The sequence below is a fragment of the Prinia subflava genome, chromosome 10 (assembly GCF_021018805.1).
Source record: "Prinia subflava isolate CZ2003 ecotype Zambia chromosome 10, Cam_Psub_1.2, whole genome shotgun sequence".
NCBI lineage: Eukaryota > Metazoa > Chordata > Aves > Passeriformes > Cisticolidae > Prinia > Prinia subflava.
This window is the reverse complement of record NC_086256.1, coordinates 9545165-9573080: the sequence shown is the minus strand read 5'-3', so window position 1 is coordinate 9573080 and position 27916 is coordinate 9545165. Positions and strand designations below refer to the sequence as shown.

Here is a 27916-nt window from a genome sequence, read left to right as displayed (position 1 = left end):
ACCAAATCCCAAACAGTTATGCTCAAGATCTGCTGAAGACAATGTAATTGAACAGGTGCTACTGAGGGCAAAGTTTAGCCTGCAGGATAAAGCCTGATTAATTTAGCTATAGGAATGAGAATCCTCTGGTTAGATGAACCTGTAAAATCAGAGGTCAACTGAGATCACATATGTTACAGCAATTTCTAAGTCATTATACCACAGCCACCCTCTAGTGCCAGGAGGAAGCCATAAAGACAAGCTTGTCATTAACAGCAGATAAAACATTCCTCCCCTAGCCCAAAATAGATCTATTAGTCTTCATGTGCACAAACCCACAGAATACATCAGTGGTGAATTTCCTACTCTATGCAAATCAGCTGCTGTGTATGTACAGAAGGCTTGCCTGCAGCTTGGTCCCTGCCATGCCCAAGATAAGCCCAGGAGAGACCCAGCAGAAACACGCTGGGACAGGCTCCTTCCATTGTAACAGTTAACAGGGCCCACTCTTGATCACCTTCCTTCTAGAATAATCCTTAAACTCGGGCAGAGGAGGTGTCATCTTTCCATGGGCACAGAGTATCTCTCTCACATCTGGTAGTGGGATGTTCAAGGAAACATTACACTGAGCTGTGGCCTACAGCACACACCAGAGGCATTTTCACAGCAGAGATTTATCTGAGAGCAGACCCCAGATGTCCACATCCTTGACTTAAAAGGTCCACATGGATGAATTCCCAGCTCTCAAATGGCTGTTCCACAGGTGTCTCATCTCACAGAGGTGAAAGTCGGATTGTCAGCCTGGGACAGACTACAAAGGTTGGCCTCTCAAGGAGCCAACACAGCTTTGCAAAGAACACGTCAGACAACGTGTGCCTGAGAAAACTAAAATCACTGTACTGGAGAGCATAAAGACAAAGTCATCTTTGCTTCTCCTACTAATGGATATGAATTACATTGTGCAGGAAGCTCAGCTTGTCTGGAGTATTTGATAAATTCACCCAAGTCCTCAGTGAAGTTTAATGGTGGATATAGCATGGTTTCTCTAATGAATCTTTTGGGGCCTGGAAAGACAGTTGATATTTTGTGCCTTAAATGCGTAAGAAGGTCATGAAATCCTGAGAGCCTTTCATATCCTCTCATGGATACTCTGCAAATCCATGCAAGATGGACTCAACCAATGAGACTAGCATTTAATTTATGGACATAGGCCTAATGCTTCACAATCTCTGAATCTAAACTGTATCTGACCTATTGCAATATGGGTTTCATTTCAAGAAGTGTTACCTTTTTATGCATTCCTTTTCTTTCCCTGGATTTTTTCCTAATAATGGTGTAAGACAAGCCTATCAATTGGTTCCAATGATGTAACAAATAATAAAATACTGCTCCCTGAATATTGCAAAAGTAGCTTTTCCTCTTCCCTTCTCATCCTACTTTGTCTCTAGCCATCTCTCCTACTACACAACTATTTTATCTCATCCCAAGTTCAGTTTCTTCTTCTCAAGGACCCATGAGCTTACTTCTGAAGGATGGATCTTTTAATGACAAGTTCTTCATCCAAGTCAGCTTCATTAGCCATGAAGAGCAATCTTTTTCCTGTGTCATCCACTCCAATGAAGTCGCGTTGCTCCACTGAAGTAGAAAATCAAACACAATAATTATATAACCCCATTTTAATGCAGGTTGGAAAGACAAATGGGACCACCAACCACCCCCAAAATATGAAATCTGACTATCCCAGCAAATCCATGAATTTAATAAATATTGTTGATCACTTTTTCAACTTCTTTTCAGTTGGGGTAGCTGAAATATATCACGGCATTCAAAACAGCAAAACACTGATCCTGAAAGGTTTTTGCACCCTTTTTATGAAGATGCCAACTACAGGTGCTGACATGCAACACTCGATTTTGAGCTGTGCTTTTTTTTTTTTTTTTTTTTTTTTTTTTAAAATCAAAATCCCTGCTACCTGAATTAAAACAACAAACTCAAGGTAAGCAGTGAGTTCTTCAAATCCAACTGTTTCTTCTTATAATGTCACTCCATTTAGAATTAAGGGGTCTGGAGAGGATTATGATTTCAGTCAAGACAAATATTTTGCAACTCCTCTATTTTATACAAATATCAATATGTAAATCACAAACACATAAAAGTATAGATACTAAGATTTCTACCTTGGATGTTTCTGGGTGGGTTAACTTGGTTTAAATATTTTTTTTATAAAACTGTCCACCAAGAGACCTACCTAACACTCACATGTATTATTGAGGCAGTCCATATCTCCTGCAATCAGTGACTCAGCATCAGCAAGGATTTTGGACTACTGAAATGTAAAGCATTTATTTTTTAACAGTTTTCCACAACATCTGAATACAGTGGTGGCAGCTCATTTTAATTTTCACTCTGTAGTTAAACCACCACTCTGGTGGCAGCCATATACTGACCTTTACAGACACAGGCTGTGAAAGTAAGCCACAGTACAATTTTAACAAAAATCTTCCTTTCTCCCAGTAAAGACTACTATTTTGGGCCAAACTGGAACATATTTGATCTCCTAAGTTCTGTGCCTTTAACCACACTGGTGTAACAACATACCCTAGAAGTAGCTAATTTTCTAACATCTTTTTCAGACAAACTATTTTTAACTTTATTTTTCCCGGTTCAGGCCCATCCCGTGTTTTACTCATACCTCTTCTTTCAGAGTTACCACAGTAGTAACTACAGTTAAAACTATGGTCAAATCTATGCAGCTGTTGATTGTTCTCCTGTGCAATCTTTGATCCAAGTGATCAAGCATACCCTCTTCAGAAAACCCCCCAATCCTTCTCAGAAATTCATTACACAGCAAAGAAATACCAAATCAGGCCTGAACATCTAACATCATGACCAATTAACTACAATTACAATAAAGCTTACTTGCTGTAAAAACTCAGAGTAAGTAAAGCAGTGCCTATTTTCATTCTGTGGGGGGCAGTGAAGTTTGAGATCAGGGGCAAATGAAACCTCACTTCTGCCACCTAACTGGGGTCTCCTGACAGGCTGAAAATACAACAGTGACTGACGTTCCTCCATCGAGGCACCAACACTTCTCTAGAAGTTCAGGTGCTGCCTGCCCTCCTGGCTGTTCTTACAGTAACATATTACACTGCTACAGCAGAACTCTATGCAACAGGAAAAAGGGAAAAAACCAGCTTGATGAGAGCAGGATCAAGTATATGACTGACACCAATCCAGCTGCTCTTGCTTGTGTGGATAGGTAAGAAACAAACAGTGAAATGATGAGAGTGCACTGTGGGATTTTTTTGTAGCAGATACCAGGTCAGGTTTCTCCTTGTACACTGGCAATAAATAACATTACTTCAGTAATTTAAAAAAGACAAAACAAATATACTAAAATCAATTATCCAGAGGTACAAGAGTGTTGTTTCAAATCCCACTGGCATCACTTAGCAAGGAAAAAAGAAAGGGAAGAACAGACACATAACTAGCTCACAAAATTCCTGCAAGGAAGTATAAGAAAAGTGTTAAAGTGACAGTAACTTAACAAAATCATTTAAAGTATAAAAATGAAAGGCAGGATGTGTTTTGTCTCCTCACAATAGATAAGGACTTGATATTGCTATTGTGATTTATTAATTATCTTACAAATTAGATCCCCATCAATTTTAAGGGCTTTAATTATCTAAAGAAATCATGACATCACAAGAGAATGTTAAGAACTTTAGTGACAAAAGGAAATAATTTTCAGTCATATTTTTAAAGATGCTTTTTAATCAATCATAATTAATTGACACTTGAGAAAAAGACACTTTTGTTAAAGATTCAGTCTCCTCACCCTTTCAATTAAATGTAGAGAATTTCACACGATGCAGCCTTCAAGACCACCAAGAGGTCTTCTGGCAAACACAGAGAATACCAGTGATGACATGCTTGCTGCTTTCAAGACAAGAAAAATAAGCAGGAAAGAGTCACCATCCCCATCTTTTCTGCCTTTCATTATACACAGAAAGGTTCAGACACTGTTTTCCACTCAATCCCTTGCAGGTCATCTTTAAGCACACAGCTCCATTCTGGGTATCTGAATTCCTGACACTCTGTGTTTATTTGGGTTACTACAATTGACTAGAATTTTCATGTTGTGTTTTTTTTTATTGCCATTGCTCTTGCTCAATTTAAAAAGCCAGTGAGATTATTATCATCAATATATGATCTCCTAAATAAAAACCCAAATGAATTTGACCCTGTAATTTGCAGCTGAGTCAAACATTGCAGGAAACCATCAGAATGAATTTATAGCACTTAACACACTGCAATTCATGCTAATTTAAGAACCATTCTTTATATCACAGTTCTTGAATGCTCAATAATACCCCAAAAGCAACAAGTTTGTATCAGATTCCATGACACATGAAATAAAATCTTGTTGATCCTTCTCAAAAAATGAATTGCTTTGTAGAAACAGTGAAAAAATAAATCTAGTGGCTTGTCATGGGATTCACTTTCTAATACAAATCCTTGAACAGTAGAGTTCAAGTACATAAAAACCTGTATGTGTCACAATTTAAAGAAGGAGCTAATAGTGCCACCTACTATGAAAAACTGCCTAACATACTCCATGCTTAATATCTTGTCTTCAGGTGCTTATAAGCTTCACCAAGTTTTAACTGTCTAGGATGAAATTTCCAATGCCAGGTGCCTGTCTTGAGAGGAACATTTGAAAAACTTCAGCAAAAACCATTCAGTTGATTCTAAGACTAAGGAAAAGAAGTGTTTAGCACAAGTGGAAATGGTCTGGTATCCCCTCCCTTGAAAAGCTCTAATCAATCTTTGAAAAACTGCAGGTTCATATGCTATATTCTTCTCTAGCCTTCTATTTTTGCTGCAAAAGTTTCTGCATATTTTATTCTCAAGGACAGATTGTTCCAATTCCTCAGGTCCTAGGACTGATCAAATAGCAGGTGCCATGTAAGGTTTTCTGTACCATCAGGTGGTACAAGCAAAGCACACAAGCCCGAGGCTCCACAGCCATGCTGCAATGACTGTTTCAGGGGAGAGTTTATTCTGTTGTCTTTTTGCAGTCTGTTTTTTACAAGGAAATAAAAGTCATAAACTCACAGGGGTGAGGGGAAAGAAAAAGCATACAAACAAGGATTCTGCAAGACAGGCTGGAAAGGAGAGAAAGCAGCCCCTGAAAACTACTGGAAACTGTGACTCTCTATATAAGGACAATAGATAGGATAGGAATCAGAAGAGAACAGATGACTATAGGCAGATAAATGAACCAGAAGAAGACAAGAAGTCAGAAACGGAACAGAAGACGGAACTGGCAGTGAAAGAAAAGAGCAACATATGACAAAGAAAAGCCAGGCTCTCAACAAGGGTTCTTGAGGAAGGAAATTAAGGAAAGAGAACAAGCATGGAGGCTGGTGGCAGCAGGAAGCCAGCATAGGAAAAGAAATATGGATGAGCCAAGGTAATGTTGACAGCAATAGGGTGCAATCATTCAAGTAGAAATGAAAGCCAAGAGGGTCTGGTGCTTCCTAAAATGTACTTCCCTCCTCCAGAACCTGGAGAACCTAAAATTCCTGTCTTGGCACTCCCCTGCTTTTAACAAATGACTGACACAGGTCAGGTAGGGTTCATGTCCTATCTGAGGCAGTTCACAGGAAACATGTCACTAGTGCTGTCCATGGCAGCCCAAGTGGTGCTTTGAGTGGGAGATCTTAGCACTGAGTCCCACAGAAAAAGGTTGACAAAACACTTCTACCTAAAGGAATTTTAGTCTTTTCAAGTTTGGTCTTTTACAGATCTGAAAAAACACACAATTTTTAACAACTTATGTAGGAAGAGTTATGCTACACAGTCAAGCACACAGACATAAAAAACAAGCAAAATAAGAATGCATGTACAATCTGTTTATATTTGCAAAGCATCTTCAGATAATCTTGTTTATCCTCACAGACCTCCTCACCCCCACCCTGTGTGCTCAGAGCTCACATGCTGGGCAGCTCTATGATGTTTAACCACAGAGCCATTAGTTTAGAACTCCTGAAATGTTCAACTCTGCACTGTAGCGGTGCTCTTGACAATGTTTTATGTGCCATTTAAATTGCCTTTTCAAAAACAGGGGAGTTAGAGATGTTTGAGAGTCCAAGTACTAAATGTTTTCAGCCCTACTAACCTTACATGTTGCTCCAGAAAAATCTTTATGCAGAGCCTAAGAAGTTTTCTTTTAAAAACATTTCCTCCACTTTCAGACAACTTGCATTTCACTCCTCTCTCAGACAGTTTGAAGCCACATTTTCTTACTTGTATTCCAGTAATGCCTCTGAGTTTTAATCAAGGACCAGGACCCACTAAGATGACGATAATCAAGGCTCAACATTTTAACAGATATCATTAAAAAAAATGAGAGGTATGGTGTGGGAACAACTGTGTGGTATTTAGTACTTTTAGCACATAAGTAAAATGGGTATAATAGCCCTGATCTGCCTTACAGCAGTGTTGTGAGAACAGATACATTAAAGATTACGAGGCACTAGGATATTATGGTAAGAGGGGCAAGATAAGCATCTAATCAGCTCCTTGAAATCAGTGGGAAGTTTTGCCTAGCAAAAGGCTCCTGGATGTGATTTCAGAAGAGTAATTCACTACATACCATGAGAGGGAAGAATTTCTACAAGTGTTTGTTACCCACCTAGTGCTGGTCCCTACAGTCAGTGTAAAATTCCCAGCTCTAATCTGGCTGATGCTTAGTGCTCTTGAAATACTTAATGGTTTTAATGTTCATATGTAACAAAAATTCAAGGTTTCATCCAAAACTCACTGAAGTCACCTGGAGCTTTTCCCTTAACTCTTGTGAGCTTTGGATCACAGCCTGCAAGATTACACGAGGCTAATACTTAATTCTGAGCTGGAAAAAACCAAGTCACACCCTCACCAGGGAATCTGAGGAAAAATAGGCTATCTGTGCCTTTTTTATTTCTTTTGCTCTGGGATTGATAACTAAACATATCATACATACCAGTGGTTTCTCTACAATTTATTAATAAATATGTATTCCTACCCACATACCTGGCTTTTTTTTTCCTTTCTGTCCTGGTACCACTTCTGTTGGTTCATGAGTTTTCTTCATCAACATGGAGAGAGTAGCATCATGTGTCCGAAAGAGGTCCACAACTTTATATAAATCAACATCTGTGATCAGATCGCAGCTCAACACCAAGACATCAGTCTGTCAAAGAAGGAAAAAAAACAGCAAACCTTTCAGAGATACAAATCATCACATATGGACCAGCATTTGAGGATCCAAAAACAAATACACACTTTCACTCTTTTCTTTTTTCTTTTTTTTAATTTACCACTGCCAAAAATAGCTCTTCGTTTTTACCAGTGCTCTTTTCTCGAGTCCTGCTGTTACTGTTATTTGGGTAATGCTTATCCAGCTCTGGACCATAAAGAATATGTGACCATCTAAATTGTCTTCCTCTGCTCCAACGGACAAAGAAGCCATGGCTTTCAAGAGCAGCAAGAAATTCTGCAGTATTTTCAACAGCTACTTTTAATTATATAATGATGTAGAAAAGAAATCTTTCTGAAGAACTCTTTTTCAGCTGACTTTGCATCTGGCTACAAACCACTGGAAAAGATATTTAAACTATGTTATTTTATTGGGGGACAAAAAAAACAAAGACTATCTAGGATGTGATTTACTTAGTAATTGCACTGTGATGGTGGGCTCAGTTTAGAAATACATTTCCTAAAATCAGCAATACTACATATTACAAGAAAAAAAAAAAAGAGGATGTTAGGTTCTCATTAATAGGAGGCCTGTACTTAATTTTGATCTCAAAGGATTCAAAAGTCCCTTATACTTTTAAGTCCCTTATAAGTTTTAGAAGAAATGCTGCACAAATCACAGGAACATTGTCACATATTTAGCAAGGCACAGTAGCTTCATTAATGGTGCACACTACCAATATAATCCAGCTAAAAACGCTTATTTAGAAAAAAAATTCTGTATTTCATATGAGTTGTGGAATATGCTGCCAAAAACCTACGAGTTCAGCAATTAACTTCATTTAACCTAATCCTAACATAATATTTGTGCAGCATGGCCTACAGAAAAGTACCAAATTTCCACTTTTTGTTAATGATCAACCTTCCAAAGGCCTCTCCAGAAGACAGTGTTTCTTTCCTGACAGTTACCATTTTCACTTTCTCTGCTACCATTTCCCATGCTAAGCCTCCCTGCAGTGTGACATGGCTGCCTATTTTTGTCTTTTTAAAAAACAATAGTTAATGAGAAGAGCATTAGACAATACTTAGAAAATCCTGAGTTAATCCATGGAGGATCGATCAATAATTCTACTCTTACTTTTGAAAACTATCTTGATTTAAAGGAAACTATTTCAGGATTGACCTCTCATTCCAGAAGGGTTTATTACAGAAAAGCTTGCCTTGCAGAGTTTATTTAACACTAGGAGATTCCACATTGTAGTTGAGATTAGCTGAGGTCTGGTATTTACATTATTTGACAGGTTCTTCTATAACTGCTAGACAGTTTCATGTGTTTACCAATAGGGCGTTGGAATTCATCAAGTCACAAACTGTTGGAGCTGCTGATTTGGCATGCTGTGCAAAAGGTCAAGCTCTTCCATTTTCATGTGATTTCTCCCCAGTTTACTCAGAAACACCTGGCTGCTTTACAGGAAGGAACAATCTTCAGGTTGAGAATTGTACACATTCAAAACCTGACTTGCATCACTCCTTTTAACATATTTCAAAATGTGTATTTTATATTACAGTTTTGCCCAAGAAAGTATTTTAATTAGCACTTCTCTAAAAAAACCCAACATGCACACATTGGGAAAAAACCCAACAACCCAAACCACTAAAGCAAGTTGCCCAGCACTCTGGAGCAGCCCTGCTCCAACATTCCAGAGTGTACAAAGAAAATAAGAAAAAAAATTCAGCTTGGTGTGGAAGCAAATCTCCCGCTTCACAACTGTAAACTGTGAAGAAACACATATTAAATATCCTGGAAAATCCTGCAAAATTTTCAGATATTCTGTTTTTACAAGAGCACGAATGAATTACAACGTTTACAGAAAAGGCCAAAAGGTATTCAAGACCCACATAAATAAACCTGTACTTTTCAAACTCACTTTATAGAAGGAAGAGATTGCCAGCTTCAAATCTAGATGCATTCACTCCAGTGGTGAAAATAAGAAATACTAAAATGAGAGAGACTGACACCCCAATAGTCTTATACTAAGGAATGACTATCTGGACTTGTAAAATGAACCTTGTAATTATTTCACATTTTACTAAATGCTTTAATCTGTCACTAATGCAAAAACCCAACAAGCATTTCATAGTTCTGACCAGGTCCTGGGTTTTTTCTTCTCACTATAGGACAAGCTTTTTGCAAAAACTGAATGCAAGACCCCTGAGGAGCATATGGGAACAGAACCACCAAATGTCTGGTTGCCATCTGTTCTACCCATTTACTCTCCCAATATGTAAATAAACGTCAGTGAGCGCAGGGACCAGTGAAACACACAGTTGCTCTGTAAAGCCCACATTTCTGCCTCTCCTCCTGATGAGCAGAGCAGTGGCCTCAGAAGCACGCTGAGAATACACCATGAAAGGCTCTTTTGGGACTTGACAGCCTCCCCTTTGAAACACCACCCCCCTCATAAATAAAGCCCTCACTGTCTAATGGATGCACTTTTTTTTCCAGTGTACAACTCCTGAACGAATAAACTAATGGCTGAATGAAAAAATAAACTATCCTAGAACCTTAGCAGAAGTGTGTGTTTTTCTTTACGTTTTTGGGGTGGGTGTAGGAGAAAGAAAATAAATGGTAGAACTTTGGGGTTTTTTACATATATACATGCCAAATAAATTCAGTGCACCTTTCCCAATGAGCCACTGATACAAAGACGAGTAGTACGCACTTACTACATGCACTCACGTGCTAACAAGGGGTATGTGAACATACTTGACTTCATGAATTATGCAAACACCTAAGTACACACACATCTCTTAATGAAATACATGTAACAATGATTACATCAACCCCAAACTATTATACAAACGGATGATAAGAATCAACACGAACTGATTAAAAAAACCCCAGCAAACACACACCTCAAGCAGAACGACTGGAAAGGAAAAAAATTCACACACAAATGCACTCTCAGCATGCATTACAACCACAGGCAGGGCAAGGCAGGGGTCTTAAATCAAGAAGGACCATCTAATGGATGGTGCATGAAACAAATACTTGAGATATCTGGTATTTTTCTGCTCTGCCAAACTTGACACATGCCATTTTGTCTCTACTACTTTTATGACAAAGAGAAGTCCTCATCACAGACCAGGGCTCTACCACAGAGGTTGCTCTACAGAGCAGGTGAAAAGGCCATCAAGTATAAAAGAACAGCAAATGATTTTGGGTTGAGGAACACAAGAAAACACTGTATTGCTATTCACAGGGACAGCAGGCCCGCTGCTGGTAGTACAGCTCACGTTTTTGTGAGCATCACAAGAGCCACAGAAAAGACAGGGAGAATATAACACTCCTTGGAAGTGTTAACTTGGGCCTCAGCAACCCCTTTAAACTCAGATTTGCAATTCACTCACTCAAACGAAAAACTGAGAATAGGCTAGTTCTCCACTGACCAGTGGGATTGTGCAGAGATAACCCCACTTCTCATCTGAGTTTCAAGAAGATCCTTCTGCATCCCTACTGACTTCACATATTATTGGAGCGCTGGGCTTTCAGTCCAGCCATGGCGGAATACAGAGTACTCAGTTAAGTCAAGTATGAAAACATGGCACTAAGGTTCCCAAATCTCCACTCTGCCTTTCTAACACTGGCTAACAGCACTTCACCATCAAATGTTATGAACTGTGAAATGGTCAGATATGAAATAAGTTAAATACTTGATCTGGATAAATAGAACAGTGTAACATAAAACATGAAGAGATTTATACAAAATAGAGAAAACAGTAAGAAAAAAACACTGAAAACCAATATGTCAACAATTATATTAAATCCAGCACAATATGGAAAATATACAAAAAAACAAGACCAAAACCCAGATTGTTTCAAGAACTCAGATCAAGACAGCCGATTTAAAAATAGAAAACATGTTTTCAATGGAACTAATTCATACCACAGATCAAAAGATGGATGCAATTATATGGTGTAATATACCAGCATAAATAAAAAGCCTTGGACTTTCTCACACCCCACATACAAAGGCAATGCTAAAAACCCTTTTATATTCAGCAATTATTGCTGGAGCCCTTATGATCAAACAGGAGATGTCAAGGTTACCACAGATAGCTGGCAGCAAATTATGAACTTTTAGTGGTATTCACTATGCTTTTTTTATCAAGTATAGACAAGGGCAAGACCTCACAGCCTAAACTGCTGATGGCCTCAAAAACAGCAGACTAGAAAATGAGAAAACATGTGTTGCAAGGAAACTGTAATATGAACAAAATCAGCCTCAAGAGAAAGAGGAAAACAAATGTCAGATTGCATTATAAACAGAAAAGAAGCAAAACATCCACAAGCAGTAGAATCAGCTTCTAACAGAACTGAAAACAGACAAAACATTGACGTTAAAGGTTAAAAGTTTCCAATTGCTAAGTATTACAGCTGAGACTTTGACAGGAAAAGAAAGAAAATCAAGAGATTAGATATAGTCAACTTGAGTTAATACATGCACAAATGAAGAACTTTGCATCACTTCCTGTGGTGTCACCAAACTACAGGGGAGAGAGGGGAACAAGTTATAATTATTGCTGGAATTAGGACTGAGTTTTATACACAATAGCCTGGAACTTCACCCACATGTTGCATTAACAGTGGGGTTTGTGTGTAATGCTTTTTATTATTCTAAAGAGTGGAAAGGGAAAAAACAGTTTGGCTGTGGGCAAGCATTTTGATTGCTTGTTAGCATTCTCCAGGCAAAGTCAAAGATACCTCCCAGCAATTGCATTACTCACCACTCTTCAGATCAGAAACTTACATCCAAGCCTTCAGAGAATCCCTTTTTATCTCAGTCTCCCTTAAGAGACCTCCAATTTCCACACCTGTGACCTCTTTGAAGCTCTATTCTGTTGCTGCAACTGGAGCAGGGAACCTCATTTATTTTTTGATGCCTGTAAGATCTTGTGAGCTACCAACCAAAATGACTGCCTTTGGCTGGGAATTCCCACTCTCCTTTTGTAATGTCCTTAATGGCAAGATTTAGAAGGAAGTCATGATTTAGTACTTTGCTAGCAGACATGAAGCATTTACCTATTCTGATCTCATCTTGCAGCAAGCAGTTTGCTTTAGACCAGCACCTTCATAACTATTCTGAGGACAGAGGACAGTGGAGGGACACAATGTCCCTCAACCTGAAATCCAGAAGCAACCTCTCCTGATTAAAGGTTGGAAGAATCATTTTTAAGATGTGTGCAACATGAAAAGAGCTTCTTAGAGGCTTCTTTTTTCCTTTTTTTTTTAAAAAAAAGAAAACAGAGAAGTCTAATGTGGGAGCCAAGGGAGTCTCTTCTAATTTCTTGGATGGCCCTGAATTCATCAGGTGAGGATATCTTAAGGCAATGTGAATGCCTTCACATACGTAACCTGTCAGCATCACTGTTTATCTTCTCAAAGAAAGCTGCAAGAAAGATGCCAGAAGCTGAGGAGGAGACTTAACCCCAGTCCCATCATATGGCTCATCCTATGTTTTGCATCAGATGGGATCATATGATGAAAACACCATTTTAGGTTATCTTTGTATCTTACGAGCTACCGTCCAAAATCAATATTTTTTAATTTACATACATATAAGCTAGGAACAGGAAAGATATTCAAGCCTAGAAGGCATCCTGTCTCCTCCCATAAGGAAGTCTTGTTACCTATGCTCAAACTGACATGTGGTGTGGAAAAGGGTAATTTACAGTTCTCAGCAACCAAACCCAGAAGTTTAGAGATGAACAGAAGTTCATAAACTTATTAAGGATGTTTTTAAAGCAGCACATTGATATTATGACACTTACTGAATTGTAAAACTTCTGGTCTGGAACACAGGCTTTGCAATTCACCTTTTCCTCTGGTTTAAGCTAAATCACTCTTGTTCTACTTATACAGTACTCCAAAAGTAATTTTTTCAGCTTATTCCTCTACCCAGATCACCCTTCTTCACTGGTTCTGTTTTCTATCACACGAAGCACAAGCTGTTTACTATCCTTTTAACAGCCTATCCCATCCACTTGTCATGCACCGCTACCCTTACACTTGCAGAACACCGACAATTGTCATGCTGTCAGTATGCTGGGGCACTGGACTGACACAGTTGATCCTATCTTGGTAGGCTCTCTCATTAGTCTGAGATCAGGGTCATCTCCTGGGTTTATGTCCCAGTCCTGAGTATGCCACTGTTCTTCCCATCTAAAGGCATCCAGAAGCATGCACTGTGCCTGCTAAGGCTCAGGGAGCACCCCAGAACCCAGACCCCACATTTGCCAGTTCATGGAGGGTAAGCCTGGCAAGGTGAATTCTCTCCTGGCTCAAGGCAGTGCACAGACAGATCCCTTCTCCACAGACAGAACTCCAGAAACAAATGGCACTCTCCTCGTCACTCCTATTCCTGGAAGGCAGGTTTCCAGGACTGCCTGGACGGCAGCACTACCAGACCTGCTGTGCAGCTGATCTTGGACTCTGCCTCACATGAACAGAAAGGAGAACACAGCAGTTGGGCTCCAACCTCAACAGCAGCAGCACAGCAGGAATTGCTGCCAAAGCCCAGAGCTCAAGTCCAGGCTTAACACTTAATGTAAGCAGAGCCTTAGGCAGTCAGGTGCTGCAGTCATACACACAATAATAATAAAAAGTAGTCCTAATGGAGCTCAACCGGCTCAACTTATTGAAGGGAAAGAAGGCCTTTGCCCACAGCCAGCAATCAGCTGAACTGCAGAGCTCTCAGCACAACAAAAAGCAGGAACAACCGGATTCAGGGGCTAGAAACCAGCGATCAGCATAGGAATAAAATGCAAAGTGGTTTAAGAGGGAGAGTAAGTATAACCTGGAATAAAATATTGAAGTATGTAATAGACAATTCATACATTCTAGTAGATGAAGGAAGTCTTGCTGTATTTTAGAAACACTTTCACTAAGTCATCCCTAAGTTTTGGGGCTAACAGCCCCAACTAGTGGGTGCAAACTCCCATACAAACTAGAGGATCATAATAGTTCCTTGCAGTCTCAAACTAGACAGTAAATAAAAACCAAAACATACAAGCATGTGTCCTCAGGAATCATTCTGCCATCCCGCAGCTAGCAGCACGATCTTCAATTAAAAAAACTCTTTCCAAGGTCAAAACAAGTCACTACACAACACCCAGTTTTAACACTGCTTTAAAAGAAAACCCGAATTCTGATGTATTCTGCAAAGCAGAGGCTCAGTGAGACAGCTCAGTGGAACTGCCACTGTGCACAGGAGGGGTAACTACCTGCCTGAAACCCCATCAGCCTTGTTCAAATGTTGGGGCTCTTCTCCTCTAAGTGCTTTTCATGCCATGGTAAACAAAACATTGTTATAAACTGTAGATTCCTAAACTATCTTCCACAGTATCATTTTCTCCTCTAGCACCTTTACAATTTTCCAATGGTGTTTGGTCTGCAGCAACTGCTGTTGTAAGAAAAATGTTATGAAAACTTCAAGACTTCCAATGCTTTTTCCAGCCCGATTAGTCTACATTCAGAATTTTCACCATCTTCCCAAAGAAGGTGATTGAATTTATACTACAGAATATCTAAATTTGCTTCAAGAAAATCTGAACACACATTTGCTTTTCCATTTTCAGCACAGAACTGAGGAAAAATGACATAACTTGTTTGGGTTTCCCAGTTAACAGAGCATGACAAACATGCAAAATTAAATTCCAGACATCCTCAAGTCCACTGATCTTCACCATGGTTTTCACCAAATTAAACAGTGACAGAAAACCAGTGCTGAGAAGAGTGACAGCCTCTAGGATAGCCTGTGCTGCTCACAGCACCACACTCCTATTATCAGTGTTATACAACTGTACCAAGCTGCAAAATCAAACAGAGGGGAAAACCCTCTCCAGCACAGTAAGTCCATGGGCTGATGTTTGGCATCTCCTTCCTCCCACATTCCCCAAAAACTGGAACTAGGTACTTAGGCTCCAACACACAGATCAGTTGTGTCTGATCTGAACAATTTCATTTGCTCTTTCGGGGGAAGAATATCACCTACAATGATACCTTTTTTGGACATATATCTGGGAGAACATTCCTTCCTTGCCGCCTGCAGCATTTTTAACTTTATTTCTAGCCTGTGGGATTTCTACTTGTGTATTTTCCCCATGTCTGGATCTTAACAGCTCTTCTCTCACAGAATGTCTGGGCTTTTCATGGCAATTGTGGGTACTACAGCTGTCGCAGTGTCATGGTTAAAGCACAGTAAATTATTTACATAGGGCAACTGTATATATTTGAAATAGGGAAAATGAAAGAGGATTTACCAAAATGAACACTACTATTTATTCCCCAAAAATGAAAACTAGTAGTGGCTGACAAAACCAGGGAAATATTTTTACCGGGATGCTTTTAAATAAATTACTTCAGCTATATGCATGTGCAAAGAGCTTGCTGTGTCTGCAAGTAGAACAGGCTGAATTTGTGTAATTCATCAGAAACCACAAAGGGCCTAAATGAAAACACACACTGTAATACAGGAAAAGCACTGACCATTAACTTCTACATGGGAACAAGAGGTATTGGTTAACATAATGAGCACAGGCCTGGAGTTCCCAGGAGCATGAAAAGGATAAGGACATGCAGTGGGAGATGCAACAATTGAACTGACAGGCATCTCAGGTCTGTCAATGACTCTTCTTGCAGAACACCTAAGGCTTTGCCAGCCTGTATAATGGAAGGCATCCTCTTCAGCTGACAATAGCCAGAATAGCAAATGCCCTAACAATCACTCTTGATCCAACCTTCACAGCTAACTGCCTTATTCAAACTTCTGGTATTTTAGCCACTATCCACAGTAAACCTAGGCAGCAAAATAATTTAATTAGCTAGAGTCTTCTAAAGCTGAGTAACGTTTTAAAAAACCAACAAACAAACAAAACCCCCCAAGAATTGCTGAATTCTCTCTTACCCTGCCAGAAAAAATAATGATCAGCTGAAAGTCCTGAACACATTCTTTAAGCACAGAGTCAGGCAGTGGTGTATTGTTCCCCACAGCCACACAGCCTGAGCACCTGCCCATGTAGCTGCTTTCTACAAACACAATGAGCTGTGCTTTGGGAATGGGACTTGGGCATGCAAGCTGTAATAAATATTAGCTAGTGCCTTCAGTGGTGGCAGCTTTCAGTAAGAGGCAGAGAGAGAAAAAAGATGCTACCTACCCTGGGAGCTGCCATCTGATACATTTGCTTCCCCTAACAACATTGTGAGAGGCAGAATCAGAAAAAACACCAAGACAGCATTTTTATTTACATTTTAAACACTTAAGTAAACAATGTTTGCTGTCAGCTGTGCTGGAAGAAAATGATGAAATTCTTTTCATTACTTCAAAAGAGATTAATAGAATATTTAGTTCAGTCTTGCTATTATATAGAGACCTTGTCTCTTACAAATGAATTTAATTTGGGTTTTTTATTTCCACTGACACTACAAAAAAATACACAACTCTATATTATGGGGTCTTACGTTTTTCTTTCCATGCTCACCAAATCCTGCTCAGTTGTACCAAAAGGATTCAGATTCCATCTTCCAGCCGTTCCAGCAAGCTTACTTACATCATGTGTTTGGAAAGGAGATTTTTCAGCAGAGGAAGCGGAGCGCCTCGCCACGCTGGCCAAGACTCCACGGATCAGTGACCCTCAGCAGCACACAGACCACCACCGTGACATCACACTTTCCACAACACGGATCCCAAGGATGCACATACCAAGAGAATCTGCAGTTTCAATCTTTGTTTATTTGTTCAAAGAAAGTTGGTTTTTCTTCTTTTTGGTAGCTTTTTAGGGTTTGTTTTGCTTTGCTTTTAAAGAGCTGCATTACTTTGTAATCTTACTTTCTGAAACTGAGAAAACCAGGTGGACCACCTGAGAAGAAACATTTCTCTCACAAGTACTCACCAGTGATAGCAGCAGAAGACAATCTGATTAATTCGCACCATATTATTCAGGGCTTCTATTAACACAGCTAAGGGCTCATCAAGAGAGGAAAATAAGAAATTGTTCCATTGCTGTTATTCCGCTGGAAAGCCACATTTTAATCACTGTCTGGAGTATAGTTGAGTGACACAAGGGAGAGAAATGCTTAATAGAAGATGAAAATAATATAGACTCAATGAAAACAAATGTTTGATCCAGGCACACTCAATCCACCCGAAACACAGATTCATGAGTTAACCAGGTTTTTCAACCTGCTGCCCGGAGAGCCCCAGCCTGGGAGGTGGTGCCAGACAGCAGCTGTGTGGGTCTGGTAAAATTTGGCACAGGAAACAAAATGGTCAAATATTAGAGATGTCTAAATTGCAGAGGAACTCATTTGTAAACTATAGCGACACCCCTTGCCATTTATTTTTTTTCATCAACAGTAATCTACAATCTGCAAAAAGGGCTTTAGCAACCTGATGAATGGTAGAAGCAGAAGGTCAGAGAAACACAGCTCTCAAAGGGGTTTCCTGAGTCAAGAGTTTTGCCTTCTGTCACTCCAGCTATTGATTTACTTAGTTTATTTAAAAGCAAACAAAATACAATGAGAAAACAGAGTCTCACTCTGTGAGGAAATTAGGGGATTCTTATCTTGTTTACTCCTGGAAAACAGTCTCACAATCCTATTTTGCTCTGATTAAAACATTTCTGTAATTTTCAACCTATGTTTTCTCACAGCAAATTTAAACCGGTTTACACTCCACTCTAAATATCTTATCTCCTTTTCTATTGTTTGTCCCATATTTGATACATTTGAGTTCCACTCCTGCTCAGTATTCCTGGCAAACAACCCCTTCTCATTGCCTTAAGCAATAGAATTAATTTCTCTTCTCTACCATACAAAATACTTTACCTGATACATTCTAGTTTTGCATTAAGCTTTCCTTCCTCCATCAGAGTGGCTGCTTATCATCACACTATTTCAACTAGTACATTCTGAGACGTTGCAGTTTACTCTAGGGCTTCTAGTTCCTACCACAAATTTCTTGTTACTATTCCCCAAAATCACAAGTTTGTGTTACCAGCTAAACTCTATGTGCTATAACTGTGCTATAACATGGCAGGTCATGACACACATTTTGCACACTGGTCCTGTGAATCAAAGGAGGCCCACTGAACTGCAAGAAAAGGCCTTTAAGAAGGGCAGCACAAGTCAAATAAATGAAGAACTATATCTGGACTGCTAAAAAAGCGCACTGGATGTACCAGAAGACTTTGCAATATGACTTGAAAAAAGCATGTCCACTAATACTAGCTACAGAGGAAAGGCCTCCCTAGGTGAGGGAAGGGGGTTTCATTACGTAAAATTACAAGGAACATCAAAGTAAGTTTGCTTTTAAAAAGGCTACTCCCCATACTAACAACAAAAAAAAATACCACTGAAAAACAAGCTGCCTACAAAACAAAACTGCATCATCTGCTACCACAGCCTGTATCACGTATCACCACTGAAACAGTCAAGACTTTAACTGATTTCCCTTTTACTGAGATTCAACTCATCTGAATGCTCCAGCCAGTGCTGCTTACCAATGAAAACCAGAAATAAGGACTAGGAATAGTTACTGAGGAGAAAGCAATTATATATGATCTTAAAGAAAAGCTCTATCTCTTACACAGAACCACTTCCACACTGCTCCAAGAAAGTAGCAAGTTTAGGATGCTAAATAAAAACAAATATAAACAAGGTCATGAAAGTTATTAAATTACACCTTAACACCTGCTGTGTCCACCTGCAAAATCAGCCTTATTGTTTTACTAAAAATGCCACACACTCATCACATTTAAAACTCCCTTAATCTTGAAGCAGTATATATGAGGAAATTTGAGTACACATCCAGAGCAAGATGAATGTTTTCTTATCATCTATGGATGACGTATTTAGTTGTTCATGCCCAGGGCTAGATTAAGCCTTCCTTACATTCAAATTATTTGCTATTTCATCCCTCATGAAAGTTTAGTTTCTAGAGGACCCAATTCTTATGAAAGCAAATTATTTCTTCCCCCACACAGATTCTCCAGGCAGACAGAAAAGCGTGCAAAGGCAACACACCTCCCATGACTGTAACGGGTGAAACAGCAACAAGTAACATCCTGACTGATTGATGAAAAATATTTAAAGAGAGTAGAATCAGAAAGCAACAGGAAAAAAAATCTGGATGTGGAAAATGAGATTTCATAATGGAAAGTTTGATTTATTTTTTGTACAAAAAGAATTTTTTATACCTCTCCTAATTTTTTTTCAAATACTTCCTGACAGGTCAAGAATACCCTTTAGTGCAAATAAGAGATTAAGACAAAAACAGATTGGCTCCATTAAAGCAGGAGCTTTTTAGGAGACTAAAACACCACTACTTGAAACAGTTTTTCAAACACTGATAGTCATGAAGTAAAACAGCCAAAAGGCAGTGGCTCTTTTTGTGTCCTATAAGTCTTGCCGGACTCACCTCCCTTTCGTGCTGCAAGGAAGGTAATAATAAAAGGTAATGAAGTTTTTACTAAGTAAAACACTTCAGAATTACTCTAGTGTAACTGCATATGTGAACAATTGAAAGAAAATTGAAGTCAGAAGGCATAATAAACAAACAAACAAATAAATAGATGAACCCCGTGTTCCTGTAATGATTTTACTCAGCTACAGAAGCAGACTGCCATCTTGCAGAATAGATTAAATTTCTCTATATACTATGCTCTAGCCAAAGCCCCACCTGAAGCACGGGAGCTTTCCTCACTCCTCAAGACCAGGAAGGTCAATCCAAACCTAAAGGCATGAAGACTGACTTATTGCTGTCGAGGCTAGAATGTGAGCTAACAGAGACCACTAAACACCCCCATGATGGTAAAGCTGCAGTTCAACACCAGCATTGCTATACCACCAACCGTGAATCTGTGCAGCCTCTGTCTTACCACTTCTAATCCTACACATAAACAAGAAAATAATTAAACTTTGGAGCTCCTTTCATTTTCATGTTTTGAAAAGCTATTCACTAGCAGCCTTTCAAAGGATGAGTAGAAAACCAGGAACTTAAAAGGCCAAAAGAATAAAACTGGCAATGACATTAAAATGCCATCAAAACCCTAAGACTGATATTAAAATGATACCCATGAAAGCTGTCATAAGGCTCACAGACTATAGCAGGATCCTGAAATAAATTTCATTCCAGGGAAATGCTGGGATGGTCCATAGGAGGGTAATTAAGGGGTCTAATTAACAGTTGTCCCAATGTTCTTTAACGAACTGTTTTCACATCCCTGTATAAAACAACATTTAAGAAATAAATAGGTCCTGTACCCACATTTTTGTTTTTTCACTATGTAATTTTAAGTGCTGCACTTAGCATAAAACATTTGTGTCATTTTTTTTCTTTGGTAATATAAACACCGGCAAAAAAATCCCTTAGTTCCTACTTCATATACTGAAAAATTATTTTTCAGTTACTTATATTCAGACTGACACATTCCAGATTGAGGACCTTTTTAAAATCATAATCTAGCACACACTGAATAAACCGCAACACTGGAGATTCATAAACTGCTCTACTGCTCTAATGAAGTTTCTTCAACTGTTTTCACTTAAAGCAGCTTCAGCTGGTATTCAATGTCTTGTCCTGCTGGCTTTCTGAAGATGGGGAAACAAGAGTATGTAAAATTACACAGAATTTGTAGTATCATAAGGTGATCTTCTGCATGAAACTGTAAGAGATTTGAGACAGAAGTGCACTTTCCAGTACTGGAACAAATCTCTTTAATGATCCCAGGTAAATCACCTCATTATGCCTCAGTTTTCATTTGTAAAGTTGTGAGAACAAACTGATTAATGGTGTTTGCTATTCAGAACCCAGAACTGAATATTTAATAAAACCAAACAAAACAGTACACTACACAAGTCAGTTAGAGAACTACTGGTAAAGAAGAGACCAGACTGACACCCAAGCCTAGGAATCCACAAAGTGAAACGTACAGGACTGAGTTTTCTGGTGTTCACTACTTTTCAAGCAGGTGCCTTTAGGAATCAAGTTTAGCATAATATTTTTATTGCATGAAGGATCCAAGAAAAGGATACATTCAGACTTGTAATGAACATAAAAACCCTAATGAAGCTGCTACCTTGTCAATCAAGTGTAGGCTGAGACAGCCAAAAATAACAGGAAGACTTCCAATAGAGTGAAGAACCTGCATCTAGTATATCAACTTCTGAAACAAAGTTGTCAAAAACATTATTGTGGGTACACAGTGGGCAAACAGCAAACAAAAACTTTAATGGCTTTCCTCTGCTCTCATGAACTTCTGAACAATGTGCAGAAAGTAAGACTGGCAGAGTCACATGCTTGTTACTGTAAATGAACAGCCAGTCTTACCTGCAGCCAAAAACACCAGCAGCATAAAGACCAAAAAACAATGGAAACTATGTTTCCTTAGCCCTTACAGGTTTTGCATGTACCTGCTCTCATGCTACTACTGAATGCAATTCTGTAAGTCTAATCTTGACATCTCATCTTTAAAGCATCAAGCTTCATTACCAAATATGTAACACAACAAAAAGGCCCAAAACCACAGGCACAGCAGGCAGCAGTGAGACTCCTTCAGTCAAAGCTAGACAAGGCAGCAAGTCATGAAATGTTATGCTTTAGAGTGCCTTATGCACATCTCAGAATTTGTGATCAGCAGTTCTTCTACCCTTAGACATATTTCTTACTGTGCATTTATAATCTTGGCTTTACTCCCTGTCACTTGCACTGCACACAGGCAAGTTGTCTATACTGTGCCATGTTACCTCGCTTTCACTGAGCATACTTGCTCTTCTGTCTGTGGGCAATTAACTCAATTTGTGACAACTAAGTTTCAGCAACCAGTTTAAACTTCTCATCAGACTTTTGGCATGGGTTGCAAAAAGCCTGCCAGCAAACCATGGCCACAAGAAGCAGTTGTTTTCACCAGGGAAACTCATTCTTCAACGAGATCACTCTCCCGCTGCACTGCAAACACAGCCAACATACAGCAGCTTTTCAGCTACCTCTACTGTGGAGTTCTCTCACCTATATCACACAGGAGAGGGCATAGCCTGTAAGAGGTGCACCAGTGGTATGCATTTACTAGAGGAATGACTCCAAAATACACAGTGCAGCAATCTGCTCAAGAACTTAGTACATGCTTCTTTCAAATAAGAGACCACTTTGTCCTCTGTGCCTAGACAAGCAGACATGGAATAAAAAGGCAGAAGCAGCTGCTGCCATTCATATGCAGCATCTGACGTTTGAAAACTTGTGTGGTTTTAAGGACTACCTCACATCTTCTGTAAGCCTTTTTCTGAAAATTAAACAGAAGATCAACACTGCCGCCTGTGAAGACACTATTTTCTAACTCACAGACACTCTGCTTGTTGACTCCCAGGACCCCTAAGGTCCTCCCAGGACCTGCCTAGATTACCAAAAAGAGGCACACCCCAACACATGGACTCATCAGGCAATAAAACTGCAAGGTCAGGGTCCCAATTTGCAGATACTTCCTTATTGCATGCATGTATTTAACAAATACTGCCAAACTGAGTTATGACAAAATGTGATTGTCCACATGACAAAACATTCAGTTCAGTTAAACTGATTTTGTTAATTTTTATTTTCTTTGTTGTGTATTCTCTTCACCCTCTAAATAGTCTACTTTGCATCAATTCCTTTGCCAGATCTGTCTCCTTGTGCCATCCCTATTTGCCTTGAAATTCCACCTTGTCTCAACTGAAGTCTTTCTCTTGGGAGTATATAGCCTGTAATACTGCACTTTATTAGCTTCAAAAAGAGCTTCAAAAAGAAACCTCAGGACTTAAGCCCTCATTGATGTTCTGTTGCAACATTTATTTAAACAGGCAATTTGGCTAAGATGGCCTAAACAGACAGAGAACAAATCCTATGATTAAGTCTATGACAACAATAAGAACAAATTTCTGTCCCAGATCACAGTAAGAGCTCCGAGCAGCATTTCTGCCTTACATGGGAGTGTTTTAATTATGCAGCTGGAAATGAAAATTCTATAAACTTGGTTTTATTTGAACAGCAGCCCTTTATCACAACTGGGCACTGTTTACTGAAAAGCTTACTGTAAGACCAAGTGAGCAAAAGCAGAGAAAAATCAGAAAAGGGAAGCCCAGCACAAGTCACTGACCCAACAGTGCAGGCCCGCCTGTGTCAGGGCCAACAGTGAACACAAACTCTCTTGAGCACCACTGCATTGCCTAAGATAGCAAAGAACGTTTGTGCAGAGCCACTTCTCCCAGCACTAGGTAGACACCAACTATCACACATTGTATCAAAAAATTGTAGAAACAAGTACAACGTTTTAATTACCTGCAGAGAAAGCTAACACTAACCAAGAAGCAGCCAGAGCCCGGCCTGAACAGGCTCCAGCCTTCCTAGCTCTCAATTCCAGTCATTCTGAGTCTTTATGTGAGTTTGCCCGTGAGGTGACACAAAATTCAGCTCTTTGGAAGATCAAGAAATTCAGTTGTGCACAGTATCATTACACAGTATCATTACACAGTACACTCCTCACAACACAACAAAAAATTATAAACAACTTCCAGTCAAGTCAGTAAAACACAATAATACCTTAATTTTCTGGTGAATATGCCTCAGTGAATCTGCTGTACCCATGTCCATGTTGTCACTGATGCACACAAAATCGAGCTTCATTTTTGTGTCCAGGTTTAGCATCTTTTGGATTTCTTTCCTTGTAATCACAATGACCTCTAGGACAAGGGAGAGTGAGATAAGATGAAGCAGGAAAAAAATCTAAATAATATTCATCACAAAGAGGATACACCCACTTTTTTATTTAGAAAGGCTGATGGAACTGTCAAAAGGCTTGAGTAACATAACTGGGTTCTCCACCCAGCCAAGCTCTTTTGGCAACGGTAGCTTTTCAAGAAAAGAATTAAACTGCTAATGAACACGAAAACAATCTCCCCTGCTTTGCTGGGTGGAGGTTGTTACTGAAAGGGACACATGCATGTATGGCATGAGTTAGCAAGACAGAACAGACACTTTTTCTATCATTAACCAGCAACCTCAAACCATATGTCCTCAAACAGACCAATGAGACCCCGTGTTCACGTCACCAACACTTCAGAGCTTTGTCTTTTGCTGCCCCAATCCTGTGTAATCCTCTGTGGACAACACCACCAACCACACTATTACAATACAATGGTTAAACTATTTCTTAGCATCAGCTTGGCAAGAAAGCAGAGTAATGTATGAGCAACAAACTCATTCCATCTACAAAAGAAAAAGGATAAATGCATATTTAAAGGAAATCAAAACTGGCATGAAAGCATATTTTCCAAAATGAAGAATGTGAGAACAGAAGCTTTGCAAAAAAAAAGACCGAGGAAACAAAATGACAAAAAACCTTTTTCCCCAGTCTCAAGAACAGGAAGGAAAAACAACAATAAAATTTTCCAGTTAAAATGTCCCCTCAAAACACCCCAACACTATAACATTGTATTCCACATGGAATTTTAACAGAGAAGCATGGGAAATAATAAATAATAATGATAATAATAATATAGGCAAGATGAAAACACATCAAGTATAAATCTGTATCAATCAAAGTTTAACTCATCTTGAACCTATTAAAAGAGGAAAGAACTGTAAACATAGGAATTGTGTGGCATTTTGATGCCAGAGACGTGGCTGCTCCTCCACTCCCATACTGGATGCCAACATGGATTTAAAAGAGGCTGAAGAACCCAGGGAAAGGGACTGAAAGCACACCTTGAGTTAGGCAAAGAATTAACTGATCAAGACAACTGTTGTCAGGTGCAAGTTGTAAGCTCAAGCAGTTGAGCATAAACCTGGTGAGCTGGGCAAAGGTCTCCTAAATATTAGGAGAGATGAAGCACTTGCAATTAGGGCAAAAGAGACACAGTGAGTCAGCCCATGGAACACCTACTTACTTACATAAACAAGTATGAGGAACTATCCAGGGAGAGAATTCATGCCACTGGATCATTTAATGCAGGAATGTGCAGCTTGGTCACAGGCGTGAAGCGAGGAAGGAGGAGGGAGGTGGCAGTTTGCTTACTGAAGCTGAATGCATTTACTGAATACAACCCTGCACATTTTCACTGCAGACAGATAAGCTGAAGAGCTACGTGTGAGAAAGGAGACAGATCTGAGTGCAGCAGTATCACAGAGTCACAGCGTGGTTCAGGTTGGAAGGGACCACAGTGGGTCATCTGATCCAACCTCCCTGCTCCTGCAGGGCCATCTCAAATCACATTGCACAGGATTGCATCCAGATGGTTCTGGGACATCCCCAATGAGGGAGGTCCCACACCTCTCTGGACAGCCTGGCCCAGTGCTTGGTTACCTGCATATTAAAGAAGTTTTTGCTCATTTTCAGTGAAACCACCTACGCATCACTTTCTGCCTGTTTCCTCTTGTACCATTGCTTGGCACCACTGAGCAGAGCCCAGTCCATCCTCCTGACAGCCTCCCTTCAGAGACTGATGGACATTGATGAGTTCCCTCTCAGCTGTCTCTTCTCAAGGCTGAACAGGCCCAGCTCCCTCAGTATTTCCTCATAAGGGAGCTGCTCCAGTCCCTTCATCACCTTTGTTGCCCTCCACTGGTCTCAGTCCAGAAACTCCAGGTCTCCCCTGTCCTGAGGAGCCCTGAACTGGACACAGAACTCCAGATGCAGCCTCGCTAGGGCTGAGTAGAGGGGAAGCTACTAGGGGTCAAGAACATCAAGAACAAGTGGAAATGGTTATATCTGAACAAAGAGCCACACAAAGCACAATACTGATTACACAGAAGATTTCAGCTATCTAAATTTCAATTGCAAGATCAAAGTATTGAAAAAAAAAAGATAGGGGAACAGGCAAAGAAGGCAGACATTCAGAATGCAGATTTCAACAAACAAAAACAAATTCAAAGAACAGAAGTTCTTTAGGATTTTCTAATGAAACAGAATAAAGGCAAAGTCTGCTCTTAGTTTTGTTCCTTCACACTGAAATAGTAAGAGGCTAACACAGATAATCATGAGCTGATCTTTACATCTTCACAAAAGAAAGAAGTAGTCAGGAAAAAGGCCACAAACTCAGCACAGAGTACAAAATAATCACAGAGACAAAAGAGAGAAGCAGAAACACAAAAGACAAACACAAACATAAAAATCCCAGACACTTGAAAGGTGTCAGGAAGAAGTTTTATAAGAAGCTGTGGGGATGCCACAGAAAGATTTGGTCTAGCACTCGAAAGGTGAACAAAGGCTAAAATCCAGAAGATACTGAAGAAGCTCACCAGGCCTAAATTCCACCTTAATCCCACTGTGAAGAAAAGCCCACAGGTGAGCAACATGAGTCTGCCACTCCCCCTGCCCTGGCCAAACCTCCGTTCCTGGCTCTGTGCTACCACAGGGACTGAACCCCTCAGAGCCAGCAACCCTGAACGTCGGCCCAGGCTGAAACAACAAACCACGAGGCATCCCCAGAGAGCTGACAATCCTCACGCTGCTGCCATTAATGACTCTGAGAAGGAAACATGAGAGACTCGAGGTTAGCAACCCAGGAAAAGACAGCAAAGTTGGGAAAAGCCTCGAATTGGAGAATCGCTAACCTTGGAAAAGACCTTTAAGATCATCAAGTCCAACCAACCACCATGTTCACTAAACCACGTCCTCTAGTGTCACATACTCATGGTTTTTGAACGTTTCCAGGGATGGTGACTCCACCACTTCTCTGGGCAATCTGTTCCAATGCTTTAAAACCCCTTCAGTAAAAATAATGTTTCATAATATCCAATCTAAACCTCCCTTGGTGCAACTTGAGACCATTTCCTCTCGTTCTGTCACTCGTTACCTGGGAGAAAAGACCGACACACACCTCTCTACAACCTCCTTTCAAGACATCCCGGTCCTTGGTGAGAAGGGTAGAGGATGCAAGCACAGAGAGCGCAGCCGAAAGGGCAGGAAAGGATGTGACATGGGCCAACAGCAGAGCTCTAGCGCAGAGGAGAGATGTGCTACAGAACCTGCCCCGTGCAACAGGGCACCTGCGACACGGCATTAGAGCGGCGGGAGAACGGACGGGAGCGGCGGCGGTGACCGGGGACAGCCCGTAGTGACCAGGGGCACTCCGCAGTCACCAGGATCAGCACGCCCAGACCCCGCCGTGCCTCACCTTCGAAGCCGGCGCGCTCCAGGAGGTTCAGCGGGTACCAGAGCAGGGGCCGGTTTCCCACCGGGAGCAGCGGCTTCGGGATGCTGGAGGTCAGGTCCGTCATGCGGGAGCCGCCTCCGGCCGCCATCACCACGGCCTGGAACTCCATCGTGTGGCGGAGTGGCACAGAGACAGGGCCACACCGGGACAGGTGAGACAAGGCCGGTTCACTCCCCCGGTACCTGCGACCGCTCCCGGCACTGACAGCGCAGCAATGGCGGCGCGACCGCGCTGCGCCTGCGCGCGGACAGCCGAGAGCGTCGATCGCGGGCGAACGTCGATGGAATCGATCCGCCTCCCCGGTGGGCTGCGGGCGGCCTCCACCCAGCCAGGACGGCGAGAGGAACACCGAGCGAAGGAGCCCGCGCTGCCGAGCGCCGAGTCATAGATCCCTCCCCAGCGGCGAGGGGCGCTCGGCGGAACAGCGCCCCCATGCGGCCGCAGGAAGGACTG

The 27916-nt window shown here is 40.6% G+C and overlaps 1 protein-coding gene across 1 annotated transcript in view; it reads right to left on the bottom strand.

Moving 5' to 3' along the window:
* Positions 1-27756, bottom strand: part of EIF2B3 (eukaryotic translation initiation factor 2B subunit gamma) — a 99007-nt gene extending 71251 nt beyond the window's left edge. The window contains exons 1-4 of the mRNA XM_063407211.1: positions 27425-27756; positions 23850-23989; positions 7057-7216; positions 1503-1614 (exon numbers count right to left, since the gene is read on the bottom strand). Of these exons, the coding sequence (XP_063263281.1) occupies positions 1503-1614; positions 7057-7216; positions 23850-23989; positions 27425-27572 (560 nt within the window). The 5' untranslated portion in view covers positions 27573-27756. The remainder of the gene's footprint in view (positions 1-1502; positions 1615-7056; positions 7217-23849; positions 23990-27424) is intronic.
* Between the last annotated feature and the right edge of the window lie 160 nt (positions 27757-27916).